Source organism: Podarcis filfolensis (genome assembly GCF_964270895.1).
Source record: "Podarcis filfolensis genome assembly, chromosome: 2".
NCBI lineage: Eukaryota > Metazoa > Chordata > Lepidosauria > Squamata > Lacertidae > Podarcis > Podarcis filfolensis.
Window position 1 is genome coordinate 40,505,513 of NC_139605.1, and position 23,078 is coordinate 40,528,590.

The 23,078-nt window shown below is 41.1% G+C and overlaps 1 protein-coding gene and 1 long non-coding RNA gene across 4 annotated transcripts in view; one reads left to right on the plus strand and one right to left on the minus strand.

Moving 5' to 3' along the window:
- Window positions 1-23,078, minus strand: part of LOC310757703 — a 421,645-nt gene that overhangs the window by 185,477 nt on the left and 213,090 nt on the right. The window lies entirely within an intron of this gene.
- The window catches only part of EEFSEC (eukaryotic elongation factor, selenocysteine-tRNA specific), a 263,572-nt gene that overhangs the window by 104,238 nt on the left and 136,256 nt on the right, over window positions 1-23,078 (plus strand). For 2 of the 3 annotated variants that reach the window (XM_083603068.1, XM_083603069.1), the window contains exon 7: window positions 13,356-13,512. In XM_083603068.1, coding sequence (XP_083459194.1) covers window positions 13,356-13,512 — 157 coding nt within the window. Of the gene's footprint in view, window positions 1-13,355; window positions 13,513-16,803; window positions 16,880-23,078 lie in introns of those variants that run through there. The other variant, XM_083603070.1, reaches the window with a different exon arrangement.

Consider the following 23,078-nt stretch of genomic DNA (forward strand, 5'->3'; position numbering starts at 1 on the left):
AGTTTCATGGGAGTCTATTCCTGAAACACATTTTAGTGATTTTTTGTGGTGTTCCATCTCCCTTCCCCCCAAGAAAACACACTATGGTCAATTAATATAGCTGGGGTTGATTCTGTTCTCCTTCCTTGCTGCAGAATTTGATATGAACTCCTCCTGTTTTAACGGCCAGTTCATCTTGAATAAATTAAAATCAGGCAATTATATATTGTTCTAATTATAATTAGATTAATACATTGCTCTCATTGCTCCATCAAAGTCTGCTCTGCTTTTTTTGAGAAATAGTAGCTATTATGCATTTGTGAGTTGTTTTCTTTGCTCAGGTCAGCCAAATATCATGGCTTCAGTAGCTTGTTATTAGGTAGCAGTAAAGAATTAGCACTTAAGTTTTTACTACAGTACTTACAGCTGTTCTATAGCTGCCACCCTTCAGCAAAATCCCCTACTTCTCACAGACCTATAATAATAATAATAATAATAATAATAATAATAATAATAATTTATTATTTATACCCCGCCCATCTGGCTGGGCCTCCCCAGCCACTCTGGGCGGCTTCCATAGAAACCAAAAATACAGTAAAATATCACACGTTAAAAACTTCCCTGAACAGGGCTGCCTTAAGATGTCTTCTGAATGTCAGGTAGTTGTTTATCGCTTTGACATCTGCTGGAAGGGCGTTTCACAGGGCGGGCGCCACTACCGAGAAGGCCCTCTGCCTGGTTCCCTGTAGCTTTGCTTCTCGCAATGAGGGAACCGCCAGAAGGCCCTCGGCACTGGACCTCAGCGTCCGGGCAGAATGATGGGGGTGGAGACACTCCTTCAGGTATACTGGACCGAGGCCGTTTAGGGCTTTAAAGGTCAGCACCAACACTTTGAATTGTGCTCGGAAATGTACTGGGAGCCAATGTAGGTCTTTCAAGACCGGTGTTATATGGTCTCGGCGGCCGCCCCCAGTCACCAGTCTAGCTGCCGCATTCTGGATTAGTTGTAGTTTCCGAGTCACCTTCAAACGTAGCCCCACGTAGAGTGCATTGCAGTAGTCCAAGCGGGAGATAACCAGAGCATGCACCACTCTGGCGAGACAGTCCGCAGGCAGATAGGGTCTCAGCCTACGTACCAGATGGAGCTGGTAAACAGCTGCCCTGGACACAGATTTAACTTGTGCCTCCATGGACAGCTGTGAGTCCAAAATGACTCCCAGGCTGCGCACCTGGTCCTTCAGGGGCACAGTTACCCCATTCAGGACCAGGGAATCCTCCACACCTGCCCACTTCCTGTCCCCCAAAAACAGTACTTCTATCTTGTCAGGATTCAACCCCAATCTGTTAGCCGCCATCCATCCTCCAACCGCCTCCAGACACTCACACAGGACCTTCACCGCCTTCACTGGTTCTGATTTAAAAGAGAGGTAGAACTGGGTATCATCCGCATACTGATGAACACCCAGCCCAAACCTCCTGATGATCTCTCCTAGCGGCTGCATGTAAATGTTGAAAAGCATGGGGGAGAGGACAGAACCCTGAGGCACCCCACAAGTGAGAGCCCAGGGGTCTGAACACTCATCCCCCCCCACCACTTTCTGAACATGGCCCAGGAGGAAGAAGCGGAACCACTGTATGACAGTGCCCCCAGCTCCCAGCCCCTCAAGACGGTCCAGAAGGATGTTATGGTCGATGGTAACAAATGCCGCTGAGAGATCCAGCAGAACTAGGAAGCAGCTCTCACCTTTGTCCCTAGCCCGCCGGAGATCATTAACCAGTGCGACCAAGGCAGTTTCAGTCCCATGATGAGGCCTGAATCCCGACTGGAAGGGATCCAAATGGTCCGCTTCTTCCAGGCGTGCCTGGAGTTGTTCGGCAACCGCTTGCTCAATCACCTTGCCCAAGAATGGAAGATTTGAGACTGGGCGATAGTTGGCCATCGTGGCCGCATCTAAAGATGGTTTTTTAAGAAGCGGTTTAATAACCGCCTCTTTCAGCGGGTCTGGGAAGGCTCCCTCACGGAGGGAAGCATTCACCACCCCATGAAGCCCATCGCCCAGTCCTTCCCGGCTAGCTTTTATAAGCCAGGATGGGCAAGGATCCAGGAGACAGGTGGTTGGTTTCACTCGTCCAAGCAGCCTGTCTACATCCTCGGAGGTAACAGATTGGAATTGATCCCACTCAACTTGACTAGACAGAACTCTAGCACTCTCTCGCCCCGGCCCTGCTCCCACGGTGGAGTCTACTTCTTCCCGAATCTGAGCGATTTTATCTGCAAAAAACTTTGCAAAATCATTGCAGGAGAACATGTGGCCCGTACTGGGCCCCGATGTTGCAGGTGGTTCCGCTAAATTGTGAACCACCTGAAAAAGTCTCCTGCTGCTGTTTTCTGCAGATGCAACAGAGGCGGTGAAGAAATTCTTCGCCGTCGCTATCGCCACTTGGAAGGCTCAACGTTGAGCTCTAACCTGTGTCCGGTCAGATTCGGAATGAGTTATCCGCCACCGGCGCTCTAGCCGTCTCAACGATTGTTTCATTGCCCTCAGATCCGTGGAAAACCACGGGGCTGTCTGGGCTCCATGCAATCCGAGAGGGCGCTTCGGAGCCAAACAGTCAATAGCCCTGGTTGCTTTGGGAGAAGTACACCTTTGTGAACACACTGTTTCCACAAAGCAGACAATTGCTGCTCTTTTTAAGAATCAAATGAAAGAGACCCTGTGTCATGCTTACAAGCTACCAGTTTTCTACAATTACTGGTATAGCATAGTTGTTAAGACTGGCTCTTTTTACCTGCAGAATATGAAAGTGGGTATGAAAGAGCCATGCAGTTGTCCCCACCTATGAGGTTCTTTCTTACAGACCCATGCAAATTGTGCTGTGGGTTTCACACAGTGGAAAGTATATGTGTGTGTGCTTAAAGAGACATTGTGGCCCATGTGTCAGTAAGCTCTTTGAAAGCTCCCAGTTCAAATATTACACCAGCCTCGAGCTCTCTAGGTTGTTTTAGACAAGTCACTGTTTCTCAGCCTCTGCACCCTCTCCACATCTACACTATGGGAATACAGTGGTACCTCGGGTTAGGAACTTAATTCGTTCTGGAGGTCAGTTCTTAACCTGAAACTGTTCTTAACCTGAGGTATCACTTTAGCTAATGGGGCCTCCCACTGCCACCACACAATTTCTGTTCTCATCCTGAAGCAAAGTTCTTAACCAGAGGTACTGTTTCTGGACTAAAGGAGTCTTTAACTTGAAGCTTCTGTAACCCGAGGTACCACTGTAATAATTATTATTAAATAATAATAATTAATTTAATAATAATTAAATAAATAATTTAATACATTTATATTTTGCTTTCCTTACAGCATGGAACTCAACTTAGTTGAGCTACTACGATTACTGAGATATTGACCTGGTTCACATGACATGCTAAGCTATGACTTAGCAAGACTGCACAGTCTCCCAGAGAGGAGCTTGCAGCCACTTTGTTCCTCCCACCCAAGCTAAACCACGGTTTGGCTTTGTGTGCCATCTGAACAGAGACTTGTGGTTAAACTCCTCTCCTCACTCACCATAACCTTGGCTTAGCTCTAACTACCACCTAAAGTGTGTGTGTGATTGTAGAAAACATGATGTCCCTAACTTTGTCCATACATTGAGAAGTATGAATCTAATCATCTGAGGAAATGCCATCTGATTGGCCCAATGGAGTAAAAAGTCTCCTGCACCAAGTTCAAAAAGTGAAAGGTGATCCATAGATTCGTGCTGTGACTTCTTGGTGCGTCTGTTGTGTAAATGTTTTACATAACCAAGATTAGATCCTGAAATGTTGTTGCTTTGCCTGTGGCAAGGGATACTTGTCAATGAGTAACTCTGCTACAGTAGGAAGAGAAGGCGGGTGGAGGGGAAGCCCTCTACCATGTTTGCAAAGCACAAGCTGCACCGCTTGTTGTTATTTTGGACTTGTTTAGTGAAAATAAACATATACCTCAAGGAGAACAGCTCCTTGCTGAAACCATACACAAAGCCCTTTGGTATGTGAAGATTTGCTGGAAGATTGTTGGCCAACAAGACTTCATGAACAGGTATTTTAACAGGGTAGCTTGGTTACGACCAAGTTTCTGTTTTATTTTTTAACCACAAATCCTTTGAAGCCTGCATGTGGATCATCTTGTTTGATAACTGCATCTGGATGTGTGGTAACTGCTCGCACATCTTTTGCATTGTGTGGATACAGAATAAGAAGCCGCAACCCTACTATAGTCTTGCTTATACTGTACCTACTTTCTGAAGCACATTGCTATCATACACCTCTCTATAATCAGAGGGTTGTCTGCAACTAAGTTCTACTCAAGGTAGAACTACTGAAATTAATTGGCCCAGTACTGCTACTGGATACCCATTGAGCTTCTCTGTTTCTAATTTAAAGACAAAGTGTTAGGATTTTAACAAGGGCAACACAAAAATTCCTTGTAGGGCCTGTGTTGGCCATTGTACTTGAGGTGCAGTATCGGTGCCTTAGTTCTTCCTTAGTTTTGCCATTTAAATTCTGTTATATACGTATGATGCTGTGTGATATCAGTGTTTGGCAGTAAACGGAACTGCCTAGCAGAACCTGCTTTTACCACGATTAATGTTTTAGCTGCTTTGAAGTCTGAACATGGGTTTGCTTGGTTGTGCTTGGCTGCTGATGGCATGCTAAATGTGATAATAACACAGCAATGAGGGCACTCAGTGGATAAAAATGCACAATGCTTTCACAGGTTAAAATCCGCAGTAAAATAGGAGCATAAGAGATGTATTTATTTTTTGGCTGCTGTTCTGTTTGCGATTGAGCAATTTTGTGAAGCTTAGGAATGTGGAGATAATGGTGTTCTCATTTGAAATACTATTCATGTTTAAAAGTGAAGAAGATGAAAAAAAAGGATGAACTTTAGTGGCAGAAGGTTGAAGGATATGGTAATTTACAAAATATGGATCAACATGGTTTGGTTAATTGGTCACAACATTTTCCAGTGAAGGCAGTTCTAAGGAAAGAATAAATATTTTACTTTTAAAATAACAGTAAATATACTTGCTTTGGCTGATGAGGCAGAATTTGGCAGGGCTTCCTAATAGAAATTGTCTATGGCCATTGCTTTGGATATTGTTAGATTAAACCATACAGTATAAACGTTTTGGCTTGCACAGGAGTTTGAACAGTCATTAATTTTTTTTAAAGTTGTGTTAGAGTCACTTACTGAGTATCTGTTTTTGTTAGTGATGTTGAGGCTGATAAGGGCATAATGAGAATGTAGGAGAGATGGTGAGTTGCACATGATTGTATGAGTTTAAAAGCAGGTTTATATGCTTAGATTTGTAACATAATCTAGCTCTAGCCCTATTCAAGTGTTCTCAAAATCCAGAGATACAGCACATGGCGAGGGGAGCCATGGGGACAAGTGTGCAGGCTCTGCCCCACCACCTTTTGTGAGTTTGAGGGTGGTTATTTGAAGTGGGTCACTTGCTTCTACTTTTGGAGGCCCATGTGATGTTGGGCCCCGATTTCCAGAGTTCTCCATCACATGGGGAACTTCCTTGAGTGCAGGAGCCTCTTGCTGCAGATAATCGTTCTGCAGTTTGGAGAGGGTGATGGGCACAGAGCCAGTGTTCTCATCTCCTTCTGTCATTTGTTGTGCATTTCCCTGTGTATTTGTGAATGCCCAGAATGCCTGAAAATGGCTTCTGTTGTCTTGTCAGTTCTAGTTGGGCATCTGATTGCTGATTCTCAGTGTTTAATGCTTTAGACAAAAAAACGAAAAAAAGAAAAGCTCATCCTCATGGTTTTGTATCTTATTTTCTCTGTGTAATAGCAAATATATAAATCTTATCTGCTAAAGGTTTAGAACCTGGGCTTTGCAGGATTCCAGCCTTTCTGTCTCCTCACCCAACATTCCCATAATCTTTTGTTGACTTCTTTAATGCAGTTTTTCCCCCTTCAAAATACGTAATTTTAAAACTTTTTTTTGGTCTCAGTGTTCTTGGCTTGAGTGCCATTTTTATTACAACATTGTTGAACTATAAAGCAACTTGTGTTGTTGTTACTGAACTGATTTAAATGATTTCTTTTTGGTGGCCACTTCTAGCTGATCTGGGCTGTAGCGCTACTAAAACACTGTAGGAGATACTGCCTAGTAAGATTTCATGGATTGGATAGGCTTATAGAATTAGCAGAATCAATCTAAGCTTGTTTTGTTTTCTGTTTGTTTCTACTATAGATAATGGTTACGGTTCTGCATCTTATTGGTGTTATCACATAATCCTACAACTGGAAGGAACCAAAATGTAATCAAGTCCAACTCCTTGACTTGAGGCCAGTGATAAGGGTTATAAAAAGAAATAAAAAATAGAGAACTTTCTGGAAAATTTGCAGATTTGGGTAATTTGCAAGGGGTAATTTTACATCAGAAAATGCTCAACTTGTTTAAGGCTCTCTGTGCAACTAGCCCCACACCTACAAAGCTTCAGTGCTTCTTTTGTGAACTTGCTATGACACTAGTTGTACTCCGTTCAGACTCATGCTAGTCCTGAATGTGAGCATTGTATATTCCTATATAGTGCCCAGGCTTGAGACTGTCTGCCCCAAACTCTCCTTCACAGCACTGTGGACATGAAGGTTCAGGGCCAGCTGCTAGCTCCAAATTTGAACATTTTAATGCAAAGGAGGCAGGGACTTTAATGATTTTGTGTGTGAGAGAGAAATATGTAATGGCACCTTCCTCAAATCCAATTTATTTCCCTACATTAAAAACCCTTGGTTGAAGTGGCAGACCATTTTCCTTTCCTTTACCCAAATGGTTACCCATCCTGCCTTGTGCCTGTACTTTCTCTTTGCTCTAATGCTGCTAGGACTGTACAGTGTGTATGTGCTGTCCTCAGTCTTACTGTTTTGAATCCCCTTCTAGGATTATTTATTCTATAATCCTGGAGATTCCTTGACTACCCAGAAACCCAACTAATAATGGGAGTCCAATCAATGAGAAGAAGGTGACCCTGTACAGCATGAGGATTGTCACATTTTCATGAAATCTTCAGAGCTGGATAGTTAGAGCAATTATGGCTATACCTAGAGAGGGAGAAGGAGAATTGGAAAGCTACCAATGAGTTCCTGTCAGGCAGAAATTAACCAAAGAACAAATACCATCAAGCAATGATGAAAGTTTTGTGAAAGGACAGACAGGCTTTGTACAGGCCTCCATTACATTCATGTGCTATATTCCAGTTATGAAAGTCATCCCAACAAGTCTCAGTTGTAGCTATAAAGTCACATTTCTCTTCCTGTATTAGGTGTTCAAGCTCATCTTATTTCCCATACTCTGCACATTAGTGAATAGACATCAAAAACCTTGAGCTTCTGTTCAACTGCTATATTAATGTGGGGTTTGCAAGGCAACACCACAGTTTCCTCAGTTTCTCCTGTAGTACCAACTCCCCATCTTTATGTGCTTATCTTTGGGCTATTTTCTCCACCACCACAGGATTTAGTTTTTATATTCTCTTGATCAAGTTCACTGTGCTTCTTCCAAGGTCATTTCCCCCCATCCTCATCAAGAGCGGCCTATCTGCCAGTAGTCCATTAAGGAAGCTTGGATATGGTCTCAGAAACTGAGCCTCTCTCGCTGACACCATCTACATAAGACATTCTAGGGAAGTATTTTTCTCTCTGTATGTATTTACATACATTCCTGCATTTACACAGGAAGAATTAGATACTAAGGTCCTTCAACTTCCTGCCTTTTGCTACCTAATCGGATGGGATACTGTCCTAGTTGTGCCTGATGGTGTCATTTGTTCCCACATGGATGAACAAGAAGGGATAAAGATCAGTAGGCATGACAAACCACTTGTCCAGCCCATCCTAGATCCAGGCACTATGGGATCACTATCTGATCAGCACACAGTCACACCCTTACTTCTTAGCAGGGAGTCCGCAACCTTTGTCCTTCTCTTCATGCAGGTGGCGATTGAGCTACCTCTGTTCCCGAAGCTTTGAGACTCTTCATTCCCACTTAGTGCAGCCTGCTTCACACATTCTCCATCAGGATTTTTAGAGCCTCTCTCATTGAAAAGATTTTGAAAACAATACATTAGTTCCAGTGGTTCAGAATGTTCCTGCTTCTAACAGTCACTCTGGTTCATGCACTTCCCCTGTTTGCTACAATTCTCATTTTCTTCCCTGAGACTCTTCCTGCTTTTGTCCTTGCCATGGTGCCCCCTGTATCCTTATCTCCTCTTGATGAGGCAGTGAGCAAACTTGCTCCTCCAGTCCTTTTACCTTCTCTTCCAACAGAGCATTTAGCTTACTGTTAGCACACGAGCCTTGATGTAGAAGCTTTCCTCCTACACTCTTCTAGGTACTGCTAGGATAAGGAGACTGGAAGGTTTTGCTTCCATTTTCAGTTAACCAAACTGTGGTTAATCTTAACTATTCATTATTGAAACAAGACAACTTCATACATAATAGTTTGAAGTTGGCTTGTTTCAGTAAAACATAGTTAAAACTAGGCATAGGCAAACTCGGCCCTCCAAATGTTTTGGGACTACAACTCCCATCATCCCTGACCACTGGTCCTGTTAGCTAGGGATGATGGGAGTTGTAGTCCCAAAACAACTAGAGGGCCGAGTTTGGCTATACCTGGTTAAAACTAACCCAGTTTGTGTCCAATTTTGGAAATAATTCTTAATTGTGGTTAGCTGAAAATGGAAGCCAAAGCTTCCAATCTCATGGCCGTTGTGGAGGGGGCTGATGATCCCAAGGCTCATTCGTGTAAATGCTGAACCATAATTAGTTTTATATCTGAATAAGGCCTATGTATGCTTCAGTAGTCAATGAACTGAAGTTAATAAGTGAAAAATAGTTGTTGGGTTGACAGCCCTATTCCCCAACACCTTTATTAACCTTAACTGTCCTAGCTTTGTAAAGTAAATACTGCCAGATTCAATCCTCCTTAACATATACCTGACCTGTGCTCTATGGAACAGTTCGTTATTTAGATTATTTCTAGAGGATCTTTTTATCCCCAACTTTTCTTTCCCCCGCTTCATTCCTTATTCCAGTTCTCTTTCCCCACCTATTGTTTTATGTCTGCTCCCTATGTTCCTGGAAAACTGGTGCCTGTTAATTTCCAAATATGAGCAATAATGCATTTCAGAGACTGAATCTGACTGTAATTTGCATTATTCTAAAATTAGAATAGACTTTCTGGTGTCTCTGAGGAGGAGGAGGTTCTGTTTAAGTATTCTCTCCCCCACCCCCACCCCGTCGATAGAATTAAACCACGAGTTTGTGCTGGATGTCATCACGCAAAACGTAGCTACAGCATTGCAAACATAATACCGCAATGCAAATAATATTTAAATCAAAGGATTTTAAAACTGTGTACTCTGTATTAAAGTTTGTGTGTGTAAGGGAGAGGGAGAGGGACTGACTCTTCACCTATGTTAATACAGTACTATTTGTTTTTTTTCTTTCTGCAAACACAAAAGCCAAGGGGGAGGGAATATTTCATAAAAATCAATGCTATTGTGTCCTCTGGTCTAAGCCATAAAACAAGAGCAACAGAAACATTCCCTTTGAACTTGAAATCCCTTTCTAAGCTGCTGATCTAACCTAAGCAAGAGAGGGAGAATTTACTAGTCAGAAACATTTGTTCTTTTTTCCCTTTCCCTTTTCTTTTTTTTTAACTCCTTAAGTGAGTTTGATGCTGCACCTCTGCCCATAAATTAAAAAAATATTATTGTAATGTAGGTCAGTGAACTGAAGCGCCACTGTACACCATGGAGGATTAAAGTCAGAAAGGCAACCCTCTTCCACTCCCACTAGGTCATATGGCAATATAAACAAGAAATGCAAGGAGCCTTCAGCTTTTTCTTGACCTAATCCTTTGTTTATGCAGCACTTAAACTGACTTTTGGGGTCGTCTCTGTCTGGCATTAAAGCCCTTAAGCTTTTTGAAGTTTCCCTGAAGTTAATAAAATTAGTCTGCCTTCACGGCGAGGCCCCTGTCTGCTGCCTCAAAAGAAGAGTATGTATCCGTTGTTGTCTTTGCAGCTCTAGGTTTTTAAACTTCACATTTTATAACCAGAAAGAAACTGGAGGAGAGTCTGAGGAGAGTCCCAAAGCCCAAAAGGCTGCTCAGCTAATGGGCAAAGTGATTGCCATAGTAGATGTTCTGAGAACTCAGAGAAGATTATGGCTCTATCCAGTGATTGGCGCTAAATTGCTGGTGCAGTAATAAAGAGTTGGATTTCAGTGGAAGCAAATAATAGGCTTTTCTAAAACATTTTGTAAGAAGGAGAGGGCAGCATAAAAATAAAGACAGTTTCAACACAACAGTTGTTCACATTCGGAAAAAATGCTATTTTTTGAAAGTTCAAGTTCCTGTCCTGCTACATGCCAGTAAACAATTGGTGGCCATATACTGAAGCTTTCCAAACAAAGAAATAATTTTCTGTATTTCCTTAAGCAAACATAATATTGCATTAAATTGATACAGGTCAATATTAATTTTAGATTAGGTGTGATTTGTAAGACAAAATTAAGAATGAGCAATGTTTATCATCTTACTAGCTGTACAGGTGAGCAAACTGAGTTTTGGTCCATGCTTATGCATTTATTAGGGATGCGGGTGGCGCTGTGGGTTAAACCACAGAGCCTAGGACTTGCCGATCAGAAGGTTGGCGGTTCGAATCCCCGCGACGGGGTGAGCTTCTGTTGCTCAGTCCCTGCTCCTGCCAACCTAGCAGTTCGAAAGCACGTCACAGTGCAAGTAGATAAATAGGTACTGCTCTGGTGGGAAGGTAAACGGCGTTTCCGTGCGCTGCTCTGGTTTGCCAGAAGCTGCTTAGTCATGCTGGCCACATGACCCGGAAGCTGTACGCCGGCTCCCTCGGCCAATAAAGTGAGATGAGCGCTGCAACCCCAGAGTCGGCCATCACTGGACCTAATGGTCAGGGGTCCCTTTACCTTTACCTATGCATTTATTTAGACCATACTCTGGTCAAGATGTTTTCTAGTGCTCTACTTCTGGAAATGGGAAATTTCATTTTACTTCATTTTACTTACGTTATAACTTAATTCCCCTACCCCAATCCCATTTTGCCGGCTGTTTTTAGCTGCCTGTTTTCATGTAGCCTCATGTTGTATACTGATTTTATATACAGTATATATTACTATTTTTAAATGTTGTTAGTTGCTTTTAGGACTGATGCTCAAAAGGTAAGATATAAATGGGGGGAAATAAGTAATGGCACAATCCAGTTGTCCTTTGCATCTTCACCTCCTTCCTTTCCCTCTCCTTGAGTAACCCCCTCATGCCTGGAGAGCAGTGCTCACTGGACAGCAATGTATGCCTAAGGCCAGATGGTTTGGACCCTAAATAAAATAAATAATAAGCTTTCAAAACCAGCCACTACTGAAAAAGCTTCTCAGGTTCAACTCCTATACTTTCCACAAACCATATTGCATTTGCTTTTTGACTATGGCAATATTCTGAATACACAATTTTTACCATCCAGATTAGTTGTGAGAAGAATTCTGTGCAGCTGAAAATCTTGTGTCTCCTGAATTTAAAATATTACTCTTGGTCCACCTAAAAAGGTCTGTCTGTATTGCTCTGTATTTCTTACTTTGTGGGATCTGTGCGACACAGAATTACAATATTGACTTGAAGAGAAATCATGGTAGCTTGCCATTCAATAAAGCAGCATTTTCTTATTTCCTTTCATGTCAAGACTCTAGTTATGACACTGAGGCACAGTGACTTCAGGGGTTAGTATCATCCAAAGATATTCACACCTTGGGGATTAGGCTCACTTCGTTGCACCTTTGCTTTGCCAGTGCCCCAGGGAGCATCGTTTATCTTTCGCTGTGCAACAAGCTTGCTGCCTCTTGTACCTGATTGCTTAATTATGAATCCAAAGTTGGAATGGTGACTTCCACTGGTTTAATAATCTTTAAATTAAAATTAAATACAGCTACTTTAAGAGTCTGAGTTTAACAAACTGACATGATTACATACTCCTTGCAAAGATGAATTTTTAAAAGTTATACAGTGGACCTTGGATTGCGAACTTAATCCGTTTCGGAAGTCCATTCTTAAACCAAAGCGTTCTTAAACCAAGGCGTGGGACTCAAGTTCACAAACCAAAACACCTACTTCCAGATTTGCAGCGTTCTTAATCCAAGTTGTTCATAAACTAAGCTGTTCTTAAACCAAGGTACCACTGTATTGTCATATTGGAAGCATGTTTCCTTATATGAACAGGCAAAAGAATCTGCTGAAATGAAGGTGGTAAGGAGTTGAAAGGTGGTAGACATGTCAGTAGAAGTAATGCCAGGAGCCTGGGAACTGGTGCATTGGGTGCATTTAGAAGCAGCTCTAACGTGGTAAATAACATATTAGAAACCTGGAGCCAAGGAAATGACTGCTTAACACAAATATACACAAATCAGATGCACAAATATTGTGGGGGAATGGGGGACGGGACACATGGCTTGACTGTAGTACTTGTGAGAAGGATTTAAGGAAGGACCACAAACTTAACGTGAGCCAACAGTGTGATGCAGCCAGGGGTGTGTATGCAATTCTAGTATCACCCTATTCTGCCTTGGTTCAACCTCACCTTGCAGTTCTTTCTCCAGTTATGGGCACCACCAGTGCTTTTTTCCCTGGGGATATGCAGGGGTACGCATACCCTAAACATTTTGGGAATCTTCGTACTTTTGTCAATTTACTGTATTTATTTTTCTTGATTTGAACTATAAAATGGTGATTTTTGAAGTCAAAATGAGAGTACCCCTAAACATTTTTTTAGAGAAAAAAAAAGCACTGGGCACCACAGTTTAAGAAGGACTTTGACAAGCGGGAACATGTGCAGAGGAGGGCAGCCAAGATGATAAAGGATCTGGAAATCAAGCCTTATGAGTGACAGTTGGGGGAGTTGGATATGTTTAGCCTGGAGAAGAGAAGACCGAGAGGGTGATATAGAGCCATCTTCAAATATCTGAAGGGTTGTCACATGAAGGATGGAGCAAGCTTGTTTTCTGCTGCTCCAGAGGGGAGGACCTGAACAATGGATTCAAATAACAAAAAAGGAGATTCTGACAAAACACGCTGAAGAACTTTCTGATGGTAAGAGCTGTTTGGCAGTGGAACAGACTACATTGGAAGGTGGTGGACTCTCCTTCATTGAAGGTTTTTAAGCAGAGGTTGGATGGCCATCTGTCAGAGATTCTTTAGCTGTGATTCCTACATTGCAGGGGGTTGGCAATGCAGTATCTTTTAAAATCTTTTTTTAAAACCAAGAACTTAGATTTTGTGTTTGTGTGTTTTTTGTAGCTCTGTGATGATTACAGTGTGATTGGTCGTTCACTGTTTAAAAAAGAGACCAACATCCAAATTTTTGTGGGGCTGAAGGTCAAGCTGTCTACAGGAGAGGAAGGTTTAATAGAAGGTGGCTTTGGACAGAGTGGAAAGTTTAAAATCCGCATTCCAGGTAAGTGTTTATCTTGCTGCATGCACACATTATTAAAAGTTTTTCTAATATCCTCAAAAATCTTGGGGAGCCCATTATTATATGCATTCAGAGAGATTAATAGCACACAAGTGGGAGGTATTGTGAAATTGGCTCATTGTGGGAGACTGTCATTAGGACTGAGCCAAAAGAAAGACACTTCATCTGAATACAGTCATGTGAAAAATGTCCCCTTTCTGTGAAAAGGGGCTAAAGGTCTTTGCACCGCAGCAGCCCATGCTCTTCCCACCAGATACCCATTCAAAGTGTTAGCAATGAGATGCGAAAGGATGGTCGGTGCTCAAAATTGGTCTCAGATAGCCAAATCTGACTTAGCTGTGTGATGCTGTGGCATCAATGCACTTACTATGTGACCCTGACCAACTGGGAACAATTTTTAAAAGCTGACATTTGATGGAGGTGTTTTATTTTATTTTACCCAAATGTTTTTTCTTCACACTTAAAATATTTCTGGTTTGCCTGTAGTTTAGCTTTGATTGTTATTGTTATTAATTGGAAACATATAACATTTTAGAAACATGAAAACAAGATAGTTGCTAGTCTTGCCGTGAAAGGACCTTCTGGCATACATAGCAGCTTGTCATGGGTTATGACAAGTAGTACAAACAGAAATCAGAAGCCTTTTTTCTTCTTTACCACAGAAAGGTCACTTAAGGTACTTCACTACCACTTGCTAACCCAGGTGAAGAGCACTCAGGAAAGCTTTTTCAAGAGGATTTGCCAAGAGCAGAAGATATTACTTTTGTAGTACAAGGTTTTCCTAACCTTTCCAAATAACCCTTCTGTTTAAGACTAATTTCCAGTGCTAGTAATGTTACACTAAGGCACTTGGATATCATATTGAGCTTGTAGATACCTCCCCCGCCCCCCACCAGCCTGCACTATTTATATAATGAGCAGAGTAAATATTTATTGTAGGTTCAAACAGAAAAAAGAGCATGAAAAAGTAAGCAAGTTCAAAATAAAAGGCAGCATGCAGTCACTCCTCAGGGTTTACCATGGAAGACTAAATTGCTGTTTGGATAGTCACAAAATGTGCACATTCCTCTCAATGCAGCAAAGTACCACGAGTTTTGAACAGAGTTCCCTTCTGGCTCTTTCAGTACCATATTCTAGGCAACTCCCTGGCCTCAAAACATGATCCCTCCCCACCATATTAAAGATCAGATATGCTCACCCTTCCTACTTTTTACATGCAGTACTCCATAAGTGTTAGTCAATATGCTGGTCCTTCACTGCCATTTGGCAGTTGAATAACCTTGGTTACAGCTAGTAGTTAGTGAGGAGAGATCTTAGCCATGAGTCCAGGACCAAACACTGGCCTAGTTCAATATGGCAAAAAGGACCAAGGAAGAGCAAAGTGGCTGTGCATTCATCTCTAGGAGCCTGCAGGTTTGCCTTAGCATGCCACGCAAAACAGACCCGTGAGATGCATACAACCCTTTGAGGAAAATCAGCACCCGTACCCATTGGGGGACAAGTCTTTTAGATTCATATCATATAGATTTTTTTAAATTAATATGCAAAACTGAAAGGAATTTGGAAGAAGGATATTCGAGTTCAGCCTTTCCCTGGGAAGTTTAGAAAGGAGATGGTTCTCAGCCTGATAAGCTCAAATCATCCTTTATTAGCTAGTTAAGTTTGGAGCAGGGACCCAGTTTTTTTCTTGCCAGTTTCTACTGTTTTTCAAAGTATTTATTAGGAAAATTTGGAGAACTATACTGGGAAATGAGAACAAATGCATTATTAATATTCTAATAAAAATTACTGAAATACATTTTTCAAATTGGTAATAGTTTTGAACTGATATGAAATTAAACAAAACAAAATGAGAGTCAACCAGAGTGAATTACATAACTGCAGTTTATATATATCATAAACTTTAACTACAATGCAATGTGATTTCTACTGATGAAACAATTTTAAAATTTGTTCTAAACTGTGCTTAATTTGATTTTCTTGGAGAAAAACAGGTTTCCCCCCATGACTAATGTTAATTTTAGCTTGTTTCTTGTTTGTGGACCACAGTGTTTTAATTATTCTGAATAATTACAGTATATAACTGTCAGGGGTCCTTTACCTTTACCTTTTTATGTCTTTAAGATACTGATTATGAAATGTGATGTACAACCTTCTTTCGCATTCTTAATCCAAAGATCTAAGAAATGGGTGTGACAAATAAGTTTGCAAACCCATGCAAAATATTTGTGAATGCTTCTAATGTGGCTCTTCAATATTTATTTCTATTGGATTCAAAGGGGTGTGTTTCAGGCTGGTCTTTGAGCATAAGACTTTGAGGAGTCAGCAGATAATAACCTGGTTTCAGAGGCTCTGGAACCAAGCAGAAAGTACTTCTGCTTGCATAAAGCAGGGCCCTGATTTTCACCGATACCCACCCACTGTATCCTGTGCCACATCTTGTGGTGTTCTGGTGGGTGTCCCACTCTTGGGAACAACTTCAGCGTAGTTGTGTAGGGAATATTTGTCAAAAATTGAGGGGAAGAAAAAAAAAAGTTGATTAGCGACGAAGCATCTCATTCACAGGACAAAGTTTGCAGTGCCCAGCTGTGGTACACATGGCAATCTGTTCCCCTGCCTAATCTCTTTCATATATCAGAATGGTTTCCTCATTTTGGGGGGTGGGGAGCCGAGTCTGAGAATTAATTCTAACCAACAGTACGTTGTTAGCTGACTTGAGGATAAAGCTGTTTGCTTACACAAATAGTCTACTTGCATGAGCAGTGTACTGTAGGATCCATGAACTCATGCAAGGTCAATAACTTTCTTTCTATGAAAACAAAATCAGCAAGTTCCAAGTTTTTGTTTTCATAGAAAGGGAGCCGCAAAATGTTGTGAGATCACAGTGTCAAGTTACACTACTCATGAGCAGTCCCCCCTCCCCGGTCAGCTGACAGCATGGCGGCAGAACTGATTCAGAGTGACATGTCCCATGGCTGTGTTGACATTTGAGCCAAAGTCTGTTCCTGACACTCCATCCATAGCCATTCTGCTTACTATATATTTCCGAAGGATACACTTTTTCTTTTCTTTTTTCAACTGTACAAAAATGATAACTACAAGAGAACATTAATATTAATCCAAAAATATTTTGCTTGGAAAAAGAAGTCAGCTGTTCTCCGCTTTTTCTGATGAGCTGCCCTCTTCTCCTTCCATGCAGTCAGGAGAGTGAAGTTTTTAAATAAGCTATGAAACCATGGTGTATAAAGCTGGCTTGTTTAACTAACCATGCAGTGGCAAGCCAGGTTTCATAGAAAGTGAAACTAAACTCTGCCAAAGTCATCATCCTGGCCTTGTGAGAAGAGGAAAGGCGAGCATGTGAGTCCGAGGCTCACAGCGTGCTTTTCTGTTTATGCATGTGGCACCAAACATAGGTTTAGACTTATCTGCAAGTGGGCTGTTTGTGTTTGTCTGGGCAGGGGAAGAATCCCAATTACCGGCACTACACAGTTTCCATGTAGCTTGTGGGTTTCGACTGTAAACTCTCTGGGTTGTATCCAGTGTTGGTCCTACTAAAAGTAGAACCGCTGACATTCATAGATGTAAGTAATTTAGGTCTGTTTATTTCAGTAGCTGTACTCTGAGTTGAATTCAGATTGCACCCCCACCCAGCCAAAAGAATCCTAGGAACTGTAGTTCACCCCTCACAGACCTATGGTTCCCAGCACTCTTAACAAACTACAGTTCCCAGAATTGTTGAGGTGCGCGCGCTTTATTTGTTATTTAAACGTATCGTGTATAAACAGCCTTAGTTGAATACAGCCCTCTGTCTCAAAGCACCCTAACTTATACAAGAAACCTCAGCATAGTTTGGTGCACATGGGCTTGGATTATATTGGCAGCTGTTGACCTGTTTAGTAGGTTCTTGGCTATCGTTACTAATTTTCAAATAAAATAAAGATTTATGTTTTATTTGATGTCAGAAAGCCTGTGGCATATGGGAGCTGGCAAGTTCTCATCCCAAATGAATTCTTGCCACCATGTGGGGACCAAGCAGCACAAGCTGTGATTACCTCCACATGCACCAAGCTTCTGGAGTCTGTAGAATATTATAGTATTTTAGGACTTCGTTCTGAACAAAGCTAAAGACACGATTCCTTCTCACAGGTGCCAAGATCTCATTTTGGTAACAATGTCCAGTGCTGCACAACAAATCAAATCAAGATTTACAGAATTGCTTGTTCCTTTTCTCATTCACTGAATATTTTCTGGTATGGATCATGATAGAATTTGGCAAGTTATAACAGAATATTGTAGCAAGGAGTCTCTCCACTCACCATCTAGTCTGAAACAGACTTCAGTCTTTGCCACCCATAAATGCAGGGGTAGTGACTTAAACAAGGCTGTCTTACAGAACCAAAACTGCACACTCTGGAGAAAATAAAAGCATGACTAGAAAATTGCTAGATGTTTCTGTTTCTTTAAGAGCTACCAACATTTCATTGTGGAGAAGGGTAGTAGATATGACGTTGCTTAAGTCAAATATAGTTCACATTCCATTGTTAGGTCAGTGTTGCTTTTTTAATATGTCTGTATCCTGTTTGTGGTTTTTTAAAAGAGTTTTTTTTTTTAAGTTTAGCTGGTTGAATTCCCCTCTTCTGTTCCTCTCCCCATACATATTATTCTACCTCTTGTTCTCTTTCATAAAAGTTCCTTTCATAGAGGCTTACTCATATAACTTTTTAAAGAAACAATGTAATTAATTTTTTGAAGATTCCTTAAACAGCATGCATATGAAACTCTCCCACTCCTCATGAGAACAAATGAGAAGTTTAAATGGTTGAGGGATGACTTCAAGCTGAAAGACATAATAGTTTCTTTAAAGGAGGAGAAAAACAAAGAAAAAAGAAAAGCACCCAATTTTTGAATCCAGTTGAAATTGTTGTAGAAAAGAAAGGCTCAAGAAACGAAAGAAACTGTTGCAGTACATTTGGTACAAGTGAATTGATTGCACAAAGAGAATACATATTCTATTTGGTAGCCAATTTTACTGTGTTGGGGAATCACTTGTTAAATAACAGATAATAGTAGAGCTGCACTTGCTTTGACTTTATGTACACATTTACCTGGAAGTTAGTACCACTGAACTCAGTGGGGTTTACTTTGAGTATACATGTATAGGCTTATACTTTAAGACTCTTAGGGGACTGATGTGTTTTTGCAGGCGTGTTCTACTTCATGTCATTGACACAACAATCGTGCATTAGTGGTGGATTTATTCTGGATGTCCACAAGTCATTCTGCTTTATTAGTTCTTCTCTGGTGCTTGCCCATGTTAGCACATTATTGCTTTCCAGAGGAGCACTCTTGCACTACAGCTCAACAAAAGTAGGACAACCCACCTGGAACATTTGTGGTATGAAAAAGTGCAGGATTTCAGCAGGAAGCTATGGAACATGAATCAATTAGAAACAAAGGAGCATGTCCATCCCCTAACTTTTGCAAGTGGGATTGCATGTAATTGCCTTGATACCATCAGAAGCACAAATGTGCAATGAAAAGGATATAAATGTGCAATGAAAAGGATTTTTGGAGGGACCTTAACTTGCCTTTAGAAGGTAAAAGCAAGGTCCCACCCTCTAGATTAAAAATAATAGCTGTGTTGGTGGCAGCTTTTGATGGGAGCTTAAAATCAATAGGGAAACCATGCAGATTTGTGGGTTGCAAAGGAGAGTCTTTGGTACCCTGCTTCTTCCCTATGGCACCTCCTGTCTTTTGATCCTTCTCTCCTCTTAAGATCGAATCTCCTCGTAGATGTTTCCAAAATGTGAAGGAACTTGGAAAAGCACAAGAAAATGTATTAAAGGGGCTAAAGGTAATTGATTTGCTATTGAAAGAAAAAAGAAAAACTTTCTGTATGTGAGAAAGTATGTCATGATAAATTGTACAGAATGATAATTAAGCATGATTATGTACACAAGAGATGTTGATGCCTTGTATAGGATTCCCCAAGAAAGTATGACACAGCCCAATCCTATCCACATTTAACTGGAAGTAAGTTACTGACTTACAAAGTCTAACAAAGTCTGCTCAGATGTAAGTTCTGTTGAATTCAGTAGAGCTTACTTCCAGGTGAGTGGGGTTAGGACTGCAGCCTTACTCCCAAGTACATGTGCATAACATTGCACCTTTAGAAGAAGAGTAAGTGTAAAAAAGAGCAACACATTGTTTCATAGCAGATGCTTATTAGATCAAGATTTGACCTTGTGCCTGGAGTGTGTGCATCTCCTGACAGCTTTTCCCCTTGCTGCTCTGGTAAGGTGTGTGCATAAAGGACTCGTGTAAGCAGAATCAATGACAAGTTTTGTTCCAACATCCCACATCTACCCAGCTGGGGTATGGGGTTAATACCCACATTATTGTTCCTTCTTACACTGCTCCTTCTTGTGTACGTGAACAGAGTAGAATGGGTAGAAGCTCTCTACCAGTAAACACAAATTGTCACGAAGTGTTGACGGCCAGGGTCAATTCCATTTTGTTTCTGTTACTATATCAATGACTATTAGCATTTGCTACAGAATAAATGCATTCTGGTTTGCTTTGATACATTTTGATAGTATTGCGTTGCATTTATATGAAGTTGATTTTTGCAGTGTGTGTTTGGTTTGAATACAGCAGGTAATTCTCAGACTTTCAGGCTGCTTCCCATTCTCCTGACTTGGACCTAATCAGGTTGCTGCTAGGAAAAGATTTGTACTTCCTGTTGCTGTATGGCACTTTCCCCAACAATTTTTATTTCCATGCTTTCTGAATTGAATAGCAAAAGATTGTGATACATATGTGTTGTTTAAAAGCAGCAGCATTTTCCAGTTTTCCAAAAGAAGCCATTTATAGCCAGCATATTCATAACCATAGCCAAGTGGAAATATTAGCTGTTTCCATTATACAAATCTATGGTGTGACCACGCTTGAAATACTGTGTACAGTTCTGGTCGTCTCACCTCCAGAAAGGATATTGTAGCTGAAAAGGTTTCAGAAAAGGGCAAACAAAATGATCAAGGGGATGGAGCAGCTACTCTGTGACAAAAGGTTACAGTATCTGAGGCTTTTTAATTTAGAGAAAAAGTGACCAAGAGGTGATACGATAAAGGGGTATAAATTCATGCAGGGTGTGGTGAAAATGGATGGAGATAAGCTTTTCTCTAATAATACTAGAACTTGGGAACATCCAATGAAGCAGAATGTTGGAAGTTTCAGAACAAACGAAATAGAGTACTACTTCACATAGAGAGCATAGTTAAACTATGCAATTTCCTCCCACAAAAGTCATCAACTTGGATGTCTTTTAAAAAGGATTGGGCAAATTAATGGAAGATAAGGATATCAATAGTTACCATCCATGACAGCTGTGTTTCAGAGGCAGTATGCAAGTTACTGGGAATGGCAGGTGTGAAGAGTGCTCTGGCACTGCGCTCCTTTTAGGCTTTCCATAGGCATCTGGTTAGTCACTGTAAGAACAAAGTGCTGGACTACATGGACCTTTAGCTGCTCTTGTGACAAACTTGCTTGTAAACATGACTATTCTTCATGGTACATTTTCTATTATTTTCCATTACTTCGTTCTGCTTCCATTATCGTTGTTGTTTCACTCTGTCTTGAAAATGTTAGAATGCTTTCTTCTTGTCTTTTTATAATCCAGAAAAAAACGTTGTGATTACTCTCGGTGGCAATAAAATGGCATTGTTTCTTTGCAAAATATTGATCTGAAGTGCAAATTAACATTTCTCATTTGTATAGTCTTGAGGTAGAGTTATGTTTCCGGGGGGGGGGGGGGACCTTAATCTTAATGCTTATAAAATCCTAAAATACAGTTTGCAGATTTCGGTACAAAGCAACAAGCATTGACAAATCCTAGAGATTTATCACTGGAAATTCAGCTAACTTAAACTCTGTTGACATTTTAGGAAGTATAGTGTGTATCTGTATATAGTGCTGAGTCAGCTTTTCTTTGCCCTTATTGTGAACTACAGCTAAAACTATATCCAGTTTTAAAAACAGCATTGAAACGGAATATGCACCCAACTTTCCCCAAGACTTCTTAGAAAGGATACCTAGTTTGCAAAAGACTTACATGTTGCATTCATTTAGTCAACAGTGGCCTGTCCTCCTCTGACTTCTGAAAGACAGTATGTTAATAAACTGACTCTAGATGGAGTGAGATTTAAACCAAGAGTGGTAAACTATGTATCCAGCAACCATCTCCTTTGGTGTGAAATGCTAATTTATTATTATTTTTTTCTCACTGGGGATCCTGGGGCTTGTGGTCCAGCTGCATGATCCTCAATGGGAAAAGATCCTCAGAGCACCATTTGCTGCAGGATATGCCCATTTGCCGCTGCCAGAGTCTCCTCTGCCTACTACTGTGGAACTGCTTTCCTGTGGAGCTTCAGTGGGAATGAGCCCTTCTTTCTTTCAGATGTCTTCTGAAAACGGCACTATTCAGACATTATACCTACTGATCTTTTTGATTATTTTTATGGATATTTATAGACTGATTTTATTGTATTTTATATGCTGTAAGCTGCCTTGTTATATTTCAATGGAAGAGTGGATTGTAACTTTTCAGATAAATAAATAAAAATGTGCTGCATCGTTCAGAGCAATCATCAGGAGTGCTAGAACAGCATGATAAATTTTGGAGTGATGCAGCAAGTTTTTGTCCATCTCTAAAACTGACCATCTTAGGGTTTTGTTTTTTAGTGTGTGTTTTTTTAAAAAACAACTTAAGTAAGGACACTTAATAGAATGTTTAATCTCAGTATGGATCAGGTTATAGAAAGAATGCATTTCAAACACATTCAGAAACACTTATTATCTGGAAAGGCAGTTATGGGGGGATGAAAGGAGGCTGTGTGCTGACATTTCGAGCCCATGTGCGTGCATTTACATGCATGCGCACTAGAGTCAATATGCATCCTGTCCCCCACTCAGAAAGTTAACATCTAAAAACCCAGGAGAAGGGGCTTGAGAAGAAGAAGAAGAAGAAGAAGAAGAAGAAGAAGAAGAAGAAGAAGAGTCGCCTTTCACTCCCCTTAAGGAATCTCAAAGCGGCTAAAAATCTCCTTTCCCTTCCTCCCCCACAACAAACACTCTTTGAGGTGAGTGAGGCTGAGAGACTTCAGAGAAGTGTGACTAGCCCAAGGTCACCCAGCAGCTGCATGTGGAGGAGCAGGGACGTGAACCTGGTTCACCAGATTACAAGTCCACTGCTCTTAACCACTACACCACGTGTAGAACTCAAGTCCCCTCTGTACTAGCTAACACATATAAAAAGGCACCCCAGTCTTGTCCCCCAAAAGCAAAGTTGAGACAAAATGGGAAGTCTTTTCCTAGGGGTTAGCAACAGAAAATACAACATGTTGCAAGGGCTGACTGTCACTCAAGGCCCAACCTTTAATGATCCATTCCTTCCCTGCCATATTTATTTGGCACAAAACTTGGGTAGTTAGACTGATGTGGGGTTGAGGAGAGAGAAAACAAGGGGAGAAGAAGCATGTCCAAGTTGGACA